Source organism: Pocillopora verrucosa, chromosome 4, assembly GCF_036669915.1.
Source record: "Pocillopora verrucosa isolate sample1 chromosome 4, ASM3666991v2, whole genome shotgun sequence".
NCBI lineage: Eukaryota > Metazoa > Cnidaria > Anthozoa > Scleractinia > Pocilloporidae > Pocillopora > Pocillopora verrucosa.
In genome coordinates, this window is record NC_089315.1 from 2497017 (window position 1) to 2509474 (window position 12458).

Here is a 12458-nt window from a genome sequence, read left to right on the forward strand (position 1 = left end):
TTTTAAAAGATGTATGGTTCAATTTCCATGCGGCTTAAAAGCTCCATAGACTTGGGTTAGATTTTCGTCTGCAACCAAGTGATATAACTGAGCCACAATAAAATATAACGAAAACGATAATTATGAGGAAACTTCTAAAAATAACTCTTCGGGCTTAAAAAAAGGGATATTGCGTGAAATTTAAAATCTTGAAATGTCTGAAACACAATGCTAACACAGAAATATTCATTATACTGTTACGTCTTATTTGGTTGAATTCACACCCGATATTTCACACATGCTGAAAGATTATATTTTACAGAGATTAATGATTGAGTTGACATAATGCATTGTCTTGTATACTGGCCGGAGAGCTTTCCATCAAAATTATCATTATTGTGTTAAATCATCTAATGCGGTTCCCACTTATTTCCTAAATTAAAGTTAAGTATTACAGAACATTGACCGGGAAAACTTCATTAAATTTTCTCAGTTTCTTTACAAAAGCATGCATATTGATCGGTCTGAGTCAATTTGGCAAACTTCAGCTCATCCTTTAGATGACATCTAGTGAAGTCTTTGTGATAAAAACATGTCGAAATCATTTCACCTTCACATACAGTATAGCTATAACCTATTTCATAGAACTCTAAAGGTCAACTTGGTAAGAAATTAACTATCTGGAAGCAGAGTGGTCGCGCTGATAGGGAACTGGGTCTATATCCTCTCATCATGCATTTCATTAGAAATGATTTTGGTTGAGGTGAGTTCTGCATCTGCTCGTCAGCTGTGCCCTGTAAAACGCCTTTTAGTATGAATTTAAACAGCTGGATTTTTCTCATGTAATATTTTTTTCGTTGTTTGCTTACATCCAACCTTAAAGATCCCTCTGATTTAAGTTTGGAGAGTGGTCTTCTAAGCTCTTTGTCAACATTCGCTCTTCTGAGAAAACGAACAGCTATAACTTAGAAGTTTAGGTTGAAACTACACTGTTTTAGTATCGTGTTAAATCTAGCAAGTTCAGTGACATTTGAATCCTAAATTGACAGGTATGATCGATGTTTTAACCTTTTTGCATACACAGCTCTGAAGTTCTTCTTCCGAAATACGAACAGAAAGGGATTCAGCGCCGAGTTGAGAAAACCAAACATCAACAGCACGATGTAGACTTCGTGGTCAAAGGATGTCCACTTTTTGCTGCTAATGATGTCAGAGACAAGCCAAAGGGCGTATGGCAGCCAGCAGACGAAAATAGCCAACACGAATACCGAGCTCCTTTTGGCTGCCTTGATATTCTTCAGATACATATCTTGTTGTTCATTCGTGAGTTATTCGGATGAATTATGCTTTGTATTGCTTAGAGCCTTCTCGTGCTTTACGTGAAGGCGTACAAAAAGGGATTAAGCGCTGAATTAGGGTAGCCCAACCACAACAACGACATGTAAACTTTGCAAGGAAACGACTCTTTCCCTAGAATGGTTTCGACGATGATGAAATAACAGTAAGGCTGCCAACAGAAGAAAAGCGCCAACAGGATGGTGGCGGTTGTCTTAGCAGCTTTGACATTCTTGAAATACATCCTTTTTTCTTCTTTAGTAGGTTCCCGGATGGAGTGGAAATCCATCTCGTTTGATAAATCGATTGTTTTTGACAGCACTACGGTAAATCAAGAAAAAAAGAGCGAAGAATGTTGTATTCTTTAGTATAGGGCAGCATAAAGTTGTCTTTATCATCTGGCTCTCCCTTTTCTCTCCAACCCATGAAGACAAAAAGTGCCCATAAAGATGCTGTAGAGCCAGATTACCACGATGACTAGTAAGGCTCTTTTTTGAGTCATGAATTGTGAGCTCTTAAACCGAGCCAAAGGATCTCTTAGAGTCTTGTATCGATCCACGCATTTTGGATTACTTCAAACAATTTGACACCAGTGATTGAAACAAGCTAAATATTTGAAGCATCAATAATATATCCAATAGTATTGGTCTGTTCAACCGCGATAATTGAGTTTTGGCAGAGTTCACTACTTTTGTTATTATTTTTAGCTATGTCTCGACATCCGTTTGGAGTGACATTGGATGAGCAACTGACACTATTATCGGTAAAACATGCACAGCTGTTATCTAACTTACTTGGTGGGGAAACGTGATAGCTGCTGTATACAAAAAGGACTGAACCTAAAGCTGTAATCACGTGAAATAATCACGTGCATAATCGTGTCGGTGTTTTTCTCTCGCTCATTACAAAGAGGAGACATGTCGGTAAAAACGCAGCTGAAGAAATCCACAACAATTTATCATTTTGGTTGCTTAATTGCCAGATTTACCTTTTTCTCGAAAGCGTGTCTGGTCAGAAAGCTGCGGGTTCAGGTGAGCTTTTTTTTACCTATGGAGTTGATTCCTGCCTCTCTTCGCTCCGTCATCATTCCTCTTTTTTTAGCATCGCGCAGAATGCCTATTGTTATCCTGTTCTCGCGACATTAACTTACAGTAGAAAAACAATTATAGATCTGTAATATTAGCAGCAAAGCGTAATCTGGAGAGCTTTGGTTGGTCAAAGATTACGAAAGGAATCATATTGATATGCCGTTAATTTTAGAATCTGCTTTTTTTGTGATGTAACTCATGGTGGGGAAAGGAGGTCGGAAAATGAACAAAGCCACAGCAATATTTCCTGTTGAGCTGTTCCCTCCGGCCTTCTGGGCAAACACTTTTCAAAGAAGCTTTTGACATGTTCGATGCCTGATACTTGTGTGCCTAGGATGTTGAAAAATCGTTCAAAATCGGGGGAAAAGGACGCCGAAATGAAATTCGAGATACCATTCTTTCTTCAAAAACAAATTAAACACTTTCTTCTTAGTTTGCTATCATCACTTAAATTAATATATCGTAGTCGATTGGGAAAGCTAGTTTACTTAACTAGCTCTTTCAATCAAGTATTTACCCTGTAGGCCAAAGAAACGCTCTTTGTCGTTAGTTGATTAAACCCGCCCTGACTCTCTCCTAAGGCAACTGATTTTTACACGACGGGGAAAATTGAATGCATTTGCTCATACTCATTAGTCTAAGACAAAAATTCGCCATCGCGAATGTGCCTACAAGTGCTTCAAATATTTTGGTTAAACATGTGTTTCCTTGAACTGGAACGGCTGTTGATACAGTCTGATCGCCCTAATTTGATTGCAAAACCTATTTTCCAGTCGACCCTGCCAAGGAACCAGCCTTTACTTATCATTTAGAGGGGGGGGGGGGGGGGGGGGCAGAAGTTACCTTATTCGATAAGGCTCTGATCTTGCCCCCTCTCATTGGCAGTTTATTGGGAGTCAATTTTCTTTAGTCCCTCAGTTATACTCGTTGAGCGAAGACAGATCCCTCTCCGTTTCCCCTAAAGACCGCGTGATCTTCTGCCCCCCCCCCCCCCCAGGCAATAAACGATACCCGGTTCCTTAGCAGTCAGTGCGTTCGAAAAGCATTATACATAAGTTTGTACTATATTGAAACAACGTACACTCTTCTGGGGATTTTCGGATTCTCGTGGGATTGTAAAAGTCAGAGAAAAAGGCCTGACTAACCACACAAAGGAAAAAGAGGCCAGGAAAATTAACCTCATCATGACACTCTTACAACTACAGCATTAACCTTCTAAAATGGGGTTAGTAAGCTTTCGCGACTCTCCAGTAGGTGTTTTAGCCTTTCCGTAGTTTGGCTGTTGTGTATTACTTTGAGTGATCTCCTTCTTTTGGGGGAAATGAGGTGCGAATCTTGTATATTTCGCTCAGCAATTGTTGTTGTGCTATTAAATGCCAGTTTTTTTTTTATGACGATTAATTTTAGTCTAGGCACTGACGGTTGATAATGTGGGACATACTAAGGAAGTCATAAATTAACAAACTGTATGTTTCTGTAATGTTCATATAAATCACAATCATTACTAGAAATTACCTGATTAGAGAACTCTTCTTCCTCCTAATCTTACATCACGACGAGGCTTTCGCGGAGAGAGCGGAATGGCAGTCACTGACACTAAGGCCTACCTCCTCAAGAGCCTTTTTGTACATATATTTCCACTACTCTGGTGTCAGACCCCTTGGTTAAGTAAATCAGTGTTTATATATCCGTTTTTTTGAAGGTATCAACGCTGAATAATTGGAGAGTAAAGACATGTCGAAGGACCAAATTTACCATAATTTTGAGTTTTACTAGGAGAAGCGGGTAGACACTGAACTCTCCTTAGGGAAGATAAATAAGGGATAATTCAATATACATATTGTTGTTTATTGTTTTCAATATTTCATTTTTACTAAATTTGACTTTCCGAACTTCTATGATTCGAAAAATCTCCTTTGGTATTAAGCGGGCGTTTTTCTAACGTCACATAAAAGGGAATAAATAGATAAAAGAAACTTGTGCCCTTATTATGAAAAAGAGCTGTTATTAAAATACCTTGAAAACATCGTCTCACTTTACCTCGTGGATAAGAAACAATTTCCATTTGAATCACGTTACATGGGTATATTCATTAAATGTAATATTTTTGTCAAATACAGGTAGCAATCTACAAAAGGGTAGGCCGATATAAGCGAATCTTTTGAGGTTCCCGCTTGGATTACACCACGGTCAAATTTACTCCGTTAAAGCAAATTGGTTGCCCATAGATATAATTTTCTTTTAAGGAGAATGATGTGTTAGTGGCATCCCACTTTTTTAAATGGAACATTCGAGAATGCTTAAGAGGTTGAAATTCGTAGACTGATCCCAAGCTCGAAAACTTACACTCCTTATTCTATTTACAAACATGACGCTATTGATATTGCTGATCCTAACAGTATGCAGGATGAGTGTCATACCAGAACTTCGTAGTAAGTCTCCCTCACCACAGAGTCTCTGTGGCTCAGTGGTAGAGCATTGGAGCTCCAAGGCTCAACTTGAGTTCCTCATGGGAACTCAGATTTCTTTTTTTGACCCACGCTCGTGACAAGACGAAAAACATTTTTCTCTATTTCTTTATCGAGCTCAAAACTTATCATCTTTTTTATTCGATTTACTAATATAAAACAAGTACGATGATCGTACTTGTTTTATTTTTATTCCTACTGAGACAAATCTAAGTCTGACCGCAGCTTTCTTAAGAATGATGCAGATGGTTCAAATTGGGTTAAGTGAGCCTTCAATAATGTCTCTAACGCACAAGCGATGTCGGACAACAAGAGTGAGTATCTTGTGCAAAGCTACAACAATAATGGATTATGATTTGAACTTGGCCTACATCAAGTGCTCCTCAAACTGAAATGCTTTTACAGTGTAAAGTACCGAATATTGAGATAAATATAAAGTTTTCCTAGACAACGAAATGGTTTCTTAACTCTATATTGGAACGCAGATCGTTCCCCTAGCGACACAAAAAACGTTTACAGTTTCTAGAGATGAGTGTGCAAATACTGTGCTATTTTTACAACTTAATCCTTATCTTTATATGTTATTTTCCCGTCAGCAGAGTCTTGAAGATCTCTAAAGATTGGCTGAAATGCGCTACAGTAATAAGTAAAAGAAAAAAAAAGCTGGTCAAAATATAATTCATTTACAATTTCAATCCTTCTTTCGTTTACGATACATATGATGAATTCTGAAGCAAAATAGCAAAGAAATTCCAAGTGATTCTCTCTGTTTCAAGATATGTTTTATATCAGTCACAGTCACAATTCACTGCTCAAGGTCAATCCTACTAAACTCAATCAAATGAGCTCTTTCACCACTATGGAGTGTAAATATCTGACGAAAATTTTGTTTAAGGATGCAACGAAAATTTCATTTCGGCTATGATGGCAGAACTACAATCTAGCTTATAACTTCATCTTTTGGCAAAGGCTTCTTGAACAAATCAACATCGCCAGATGAAACCACCTTTTTCTGTCTTTCCTATTTCAACAACACTTGAAGGAAATATTGCAACTCATAAATTGTTTCAATGACAAAAAATAACCATGAAACGTCGAGACTACTCCCCAATTATCTTGTGAATTACTTTCGTGCAATTGCTGTCCATGAAACAAAACTCGAGCAAGTCTTTTCGAGAGAATTTAACCGTTTGTAGCTGTCGTTTGTACTCTCACTTGACCTTTTACTCAATAATTCGCTTTGTATTCAAGATTGTGTTTTAACGATATTACTTCATCTTGTCTGTGCAATGACGCTAGTCACCAAAATCAGAACCCGTATCATACATTAAGGCCGTTGGTAAAATATTCAGTTTCAGTTTCCCGTAAACAAGGTTTACGAATTAACAATTGGTACATATGTCAGCGTTCGTTCATCGAGATATGAAGCACGCAGGAAGTTTGGAGAACACGAAAGATACCAAACTTCCCGCGTGCTTCGTATATCGCCGAACGCACAACTGACGTATGAACCAATTGTTTTATAACATTTCAATTTTTTTTTCTCAAAGGGATTTGTTTGCTGACGTCATGAGCTTGCCCAATAGGAATATGAAGCACGCTCACGCAATTGAATTTGATTAGACAAATTTACTAGCTATGCTATAAATGCTTTTAGCAACTTAATAAATTTTAAAAGGAAATATCATAAATCGTGTGTAGCCATTATCTTTTCAGATCTCTTAAACACTGCTATTAATCAATTAGAATTTTTTTCCTCAAAAATCCGTATTTTTCCAAGATTCCTGAAGTTCTATTTCTAAACACCCAGCGGTGGTGATGATAAAATTAAATTGCCGAACACTATATCTTAAACAAATATTGAGCTTTAGTTGCAGAAAAACAACAGTAACTCAAAATACACCGGAGATATTTGTCCACCGATTAATGTGTGATTCGGGGATGACCATGTAAAGATGAATTAGATGCTAGTCTAAAAGGATTAAGCCATCAAAATTTGAGGCCATTCGTCCACACTAGAGACTATAGCGTGAACTTTCAATTTCTCAATTAGTTTTAGGAAATCCTTATTTCAAATTTGCTTTCCTAACTGTAAGGATTTACTGTAATCAAGCCACTCTGGGGTATCTTATCATTCAGTTATGGTAGTTTTGAACATGGCCTTGTTGCGACACAATAGGTATAGTTATTAAATTGCGTTTAAGGAGTGGTCATTATTTCCCGCCCGGGAGTTGGGAGTTGGGTCGGAGCATTTTGGTTGTGTTACGTTAAAATTTACCTGATCCTCCCCCTCACTGGCAGTTAATTGCAGTCACTTTAGTATAGTCCCCCCTTTTACACTCTGTTGGCGAAGACTGATGCCCCCTCCGTTCTCTGTTTTCCTTTCTCCCCTGAAAACCATATCATTACAAATCATCCAAACCCCCCCACCCCCTCCCCACCCCAAACCTCCATTCGGTCGGTAGACAATGACTGCTTCATTAATCGGAAGCATATAAGTTACGGCCACGGTAAACACCGGCGTATAATGAGCCGCACGTCTTTGCCCAAAATTTTTACAATGAATCAGGGTTGCAGCTTATCAGCGAGAAAATCAGGAAGTCCCGCCATGATATATGTTTCTGGTTTATCGATACGTGAAAACAAGGAATTGCAGTAATATGTCGATCACAACCTCGTTACTTTATTTTCAACATGTCCTTTATAAAAACGCTTGTGACAAACCTGTACTTACCCAAAATTGTGTTAATAGCAAAAACGGGCGAAGAAGCCTTTATGTAAAGGCTAATGGCTATGACTAAACTAAACTGTGCGTTTTAACATGCCAGCTTTTCAACATTTCAAATTTTATTGCTAAACTGAGCCAATGAAACAAAAGCGGCTAAAATTATTAGGCGATGAGATAAAGATAGCTATTCAATGACGACCAAGAAAAAATAGCTGTGGCTGTGAAAAAAGATCTTTAGTAAACAAGGTATCTAGCTTTAGCTTGGTAAGCAAAACAAACAAAAAATATAAAGCAGGTGATTTCAGATCAGTCCGAATTGTGTTTCGTATAGTCCAGTCACAAGCAGAAAGCCTGTAAATATATGTATTATGTACTGAATATTTGAATTATGTTTTAAGATAACGTCAGCAGTTGACATTCTCTTGATAAATACAAAACTAAGATTTGTAACATTTGATCTCTTTGTTTTTACAATTTTGTAAGTCAAATTTTGTCGAATTAAATATGTTTGCCCATATCTGATAACCTCCAATGTTTTGTAGAGGTTTATGTCTTACAGATAAAATACTGAGACCACACGTCACTTCACCTACACTATCTCCATGTTCTACTGATTAAGTATCCCTAACTTCAATTTTCTGTCCCGATAATTTCAAGGATAAAGCACCACATCAATTTCAAACAAAATTTTGGTAAGCTCAGAAAATTTACATATAATATGTTCTCGCTGGATAGAGCTTCAATGGTCCTCTCAAAGTCCATCGCACTAATAATACATTTTTACCATCAAATCTCTGAGAGTTACATGTCAAGTGATTCCTACCCCAAACATAACTTATGATTACCGCTATTGCTTAAGCAGGTACATTGCAATGTGATAATGTACCAAATGCATATGTTGTTATTACGTGACGGATCTATATAAGTGCTTAGGAAAATTCTTATTTGTAATGTAGTTGCTTTATAATATTTAAATTAAGAGCTTCGCAATAATGCAACAATATAATGTCTGTTGGTAAATCATATTCAAATAACCCAGCCTTTTTAACCAAAGATTCTAGATCTTAAATTACCTCCTTGAGTTCTCACTACAGCTACCTCTCTGCCGCAGGCACTGATTCAAAAACTGAATCTTCATAATAGGATATGGATCGGAGACGGACACCGCTTCCCAGCTCCGGAATATCAGAGGTGACAGTGCTTTGTGAAAAAGTAGAGAGCCGGGGAAACAATGTGCACGGTTCAGCCCGTTTTACAGCTGGTTTACGCTTTTTATAAACAGCCTTAAAACTTTTGTTGGAAAAGGCAAAAAGAAACGGATTAAGTGCTGAGTTAAGGTAACCGAACATTAATAACACTAGGTAAACCTCGTGAGGAAACGATTCCCAGTTTTCGCTGTCAATAGCACTAGCAATGACAAAATAAAAGTAAGGTTGCCAGAATAACAGCGCCAAAACGAACTTTGAAGTCGTCTTAGCCGCTTTGATATTTCTGAAATACACCTTTTTTTCATCCTTGGAGGGCTGCCGCATCCAAGGAAAGGTGCCTCGTTTGGTGGATCGATTGTTCTTGACAGCAATGCGATATATGAGGACGTAAAAAAAGCATGTGATCATCAGCGGAAGAATAACATTAAGGAAGGACGAAATAAGGATAAAGTTCTTTGTGTATGGCAGTATGCAGATGCCATCATCATCTGCTTCTCCTTCCTCTCGCCAACCCATGAGGACAAAAAACGGCCATAGTGGGCAATACAGCCAGATGATCGCTATGACAATTCGAGCTCTGGTTTGGGTCATGAACTGTGATTTCTTAAACCGCGACAAAGGATCACTGAGGGTTTTATATCGATCCACAGTGATGGTCAATAGGCTGAAAGTCGAGATGGGTACAGTACTCAGGTACACCACCTGCCAAACTATGCAGAATGCTCTTCCATGATTCCATGCACCGTCAAGGAAAAGTGATTCTATATCAAACGGTACCACGATCGTTGGCGCGAGAAAATCTGAAAGAGCCAAGGAAAAAATGAAAAGATTCTTGGGATTGCGGCGGAGATGCCGGTTAGCAAGTATTGCGAAACAGACCAAGAAGTTTCCAAAGACCGCCAACACTGTGATAACTATGTAACAGGCTGCAACAGGATACGAAAACTCTGGTCTGAAACCAAAGAAAACAGCGGAACTGTTGTTCATTTTTAAGAGGCTGTTCTGGAACGTAAATATGTCGCGGCTCTAGGTTGTAAAGAATTGAACTCAAACTTTTCCCGTAGCTTACTGGAGTTTTCCACCTTTGTAACGCACCGGTCACTGCAGTGTTCGATTTGCTCAACACAATAAAGTGCCAAAAGAAATTGATTATCGGCCGTCTCTTACAGCTTGTGATATTTTAAGGTTTTATTTAACCAGTGGCACTTGATTTTGGCAGAGTATACCACACTCAATATCACTCTGACGTCTCCTTATTTACTGAAATTGCAAAAAGAAACCTAGAATTTTCGATGACTATATCATTATGAAAAACTGACAGATTCAAATTGAACCGGACATTTTAAAAGATGTATGGTTCAATTTCAATGCGGCTTAAAAGCTCCAATGACTTGGGTTAGATTTTCGTCTGCAACCAAGTGATATAACTGAGCTACAATAAAATATGACAAAAACGATAATAATGAGGAAACTTCAAAAAATAACTCTTCGGGCTTAAAAAAAGGAATATTGCGTGAAATTTAAAATCTTGAAATATCTGAAACAATACTGACACAGAAATATTCATTATATTGTTACGTCTTATTTGGTTGAATTCACACTCGATATTTTACACATGCTAAAAGATTATATTTTCCAGAGAATAATGATTGAGTTGACATAATGCATTGTCTTGTATACTGGGCGGAGAGTTTTCCATCAAAGTATCATTATCGTGTTAAATCATCTAATGCAGTTCCCACTTATTTCCTAAATTAAAGTTAAGTATTATAGAACGTTGACCGGGAAAACTTCACTACATTTCTTAGTTTCCATACAAAAGCATACATATTTATCGGTCTGAGTCAATTTGGCAAACTTCAGCTCATCCTTTAGATGACATTTAGTGAAGTCTTTGTCATAAAAACATGTCGAAATCATTTCACCTTCACATACAGTATAGCTATAACCTATTTTATAAAACTCTAAAGGTCAACTTGGTAAGAAATTAACTATCTGGAAGCAGAGTGGTCGCGCTGATAGGGAACTGGGTCTATTTCCTCTCATCCTGCTTTTCATCAGAAATGATTTTGGTTGAGGTGAGTTCTGCATCTGCTCGTCAGCTGTGCCCTGTAAAACACCTTTTAGTATGAATTTAAACAGTTGGATTTTTCTCATGTAATATTTTTTTCGTTGTTTGCTTACATCCAACCTTAAAGATCCCTCTGATTTAAGTTTGGAGAGTGGTCTTCTAAGCTCTTTGTCAACATTCGCTCTGCTGAGAAAACGAACAGCTATAACTAAGAAGTTTAGGTTGAAACTACACTGTTTTAGTATCGTGTTAAATCTAGCAAGTTCAGTGACATTTGAATCCTAAATTGACAGGTGTGATCGATGTTTTAGGGAAGAAAACCTTTTTGCATACACAGCTCTGAAGTTCTTCTTCCGAAATACGAACAGAAAGGGATTCAGCGCCAAGTTGAGAAAACCAAACATCAACAGCACCATGTAGACTTCGTGGTCAAACGATGTCCAGTTTTTGCTGGTAATGGTGTCAGAGACAAGCCAAAGGGCGTATAGCTGCCAGCAGACGAAAATAGCCAACACGAATACCGAGCTCTTTTTGGCTGCCTTGATATTCTTCAGATACATCTCTTGTTGTTCATTCGTGAGTTATTCGGATGAATTATGCTTTGTATTGCTTAGAGCCTTCTCGTGCTCTCGTATTATGTCATATACTAGAACTTAAAACGATTGTTGCTGAAGGCGTACAAAAAGGGATTAAGCGCTGAATTAGGGTAGCCCAACCACAACAACGGCATGTAAACTTTGCAAGGAAACGACTCTTTCCCTAGAATGGTTTCGACGATGATGAAATAACAGTAAGGCTGCCAACAGGAAGGTGGCAGTCGTCTTGGCAGCTTTGACATTCTTGAAGTACATCCTTTTTTCTTCTTTAGTAGGTTCCCGGATGGAGGGAAAGCCATCTCGTTTGGTAAATCGATTGTTTTTGACAGCAATACGGTAAATCAAGATGTAGAAAATGCATGTGATCATTAGCGGAAAAATGATATTGAAAAAAGAGCTAAGAATGTTGTATTCTTTAGTATAGGGCAGCATACAGTTGTCTTTATCATCTGGCTCTCCCTTTTCTCTACAACCCATGAAGACAAAAAGTGCCCATAAAATGCTGTAGAGCCAGATCACCATGATGACTAGTAAGGCTCTTTATTGAGTCATGAATTGTGCGGTCTCAAACCGAGCCAAAGGATCTCTGAGGGTCTTGTATCGATCCACGCTGATGGCCAAGAGGCTGAAAATCGAAATGGGTATGGTATTAAGGTACATAACTTGCCAAATTATACAGAATGCTTCTCCATGATACCATTCAAAATCAATCCTGAAAAGTAACTCAATGTCAAACGGCATCACTACGATTGCTGCAAGAAAATCCGAGAGAGCGAGGAACAGAATGAAGAGATTCGTCGGATTATTGCGGAGATGTCTATTGGCAAGTATTGCGAGACAGACCAATAAGTTTCCAAAGACCGCTACAGATGTAATTGTTGTGGCGCAGGCCGAAACGGGATACGAAAACATTTGTTCGAAAATGCACGGAGTGTATTCGTCGTGAGGTGAGTTGACCGCGGAGTTATTGTTCATCTTCACTTGG

At 38.2% G+C, this 12458-nt stretch overlaps 1 protein-coding gene and 1 pseudogene across 1 annotated transcript; both read right to left on the reverse strand.

Annotated features, from left to right (window-relative positions):
• Positions 1-1016: 1016 nt before the first annotated feature.
• LOC131772959 (histamine H2 receptor-like) lies at positions 1017-9793 on the reverse strand. Its single transcript, XM_066164846.1, has 4 exons — positions 9257-9793; positions 8697-9145; positions 2362-2441; positions 1017-1288 (listed from the first exon to the last, which is right to left on the reverse strand). Exons 1-4 carry the CDS (start codon positions 9791-9793, stop codon positions 1017-1019), a joined length of 1338 nt encoding a protein of 445 aa, XP_066020943.1.
• A 984-nt stretch (positions 9794-10777) lies between these two features.
• Positions 10778-12448, reverse strand: LOC131772960 (histamine H2 receptor-like; annotated as a pseudogene).
• Positions 12449-12458: the final 10 nt, after the last annotated feature.

Coding starts and splice junctions, on each gene's coding strand:
- LOC131772959 (XM_066164846.1), bottom strand. CDS start 9,793: ATGAACAACAGTTCCGCTGTTTTCTTTGGTTTCAGACCAGAGTTTTCG. Junction 2,442..8,696: donor TCAGTGCCTGCGGCAGAGAG/GTAGCTGTAGTG, acceptor TCGCGAGAACAG/GATAACAATAGGCATTCTGC. Junction 1,289..2,361: donor GGCAGGAATCAACTCCATAG/GTAAAAAAAAGC, acceptor ATGAACAACAAG/ATATGTATCTGAAGAATATC.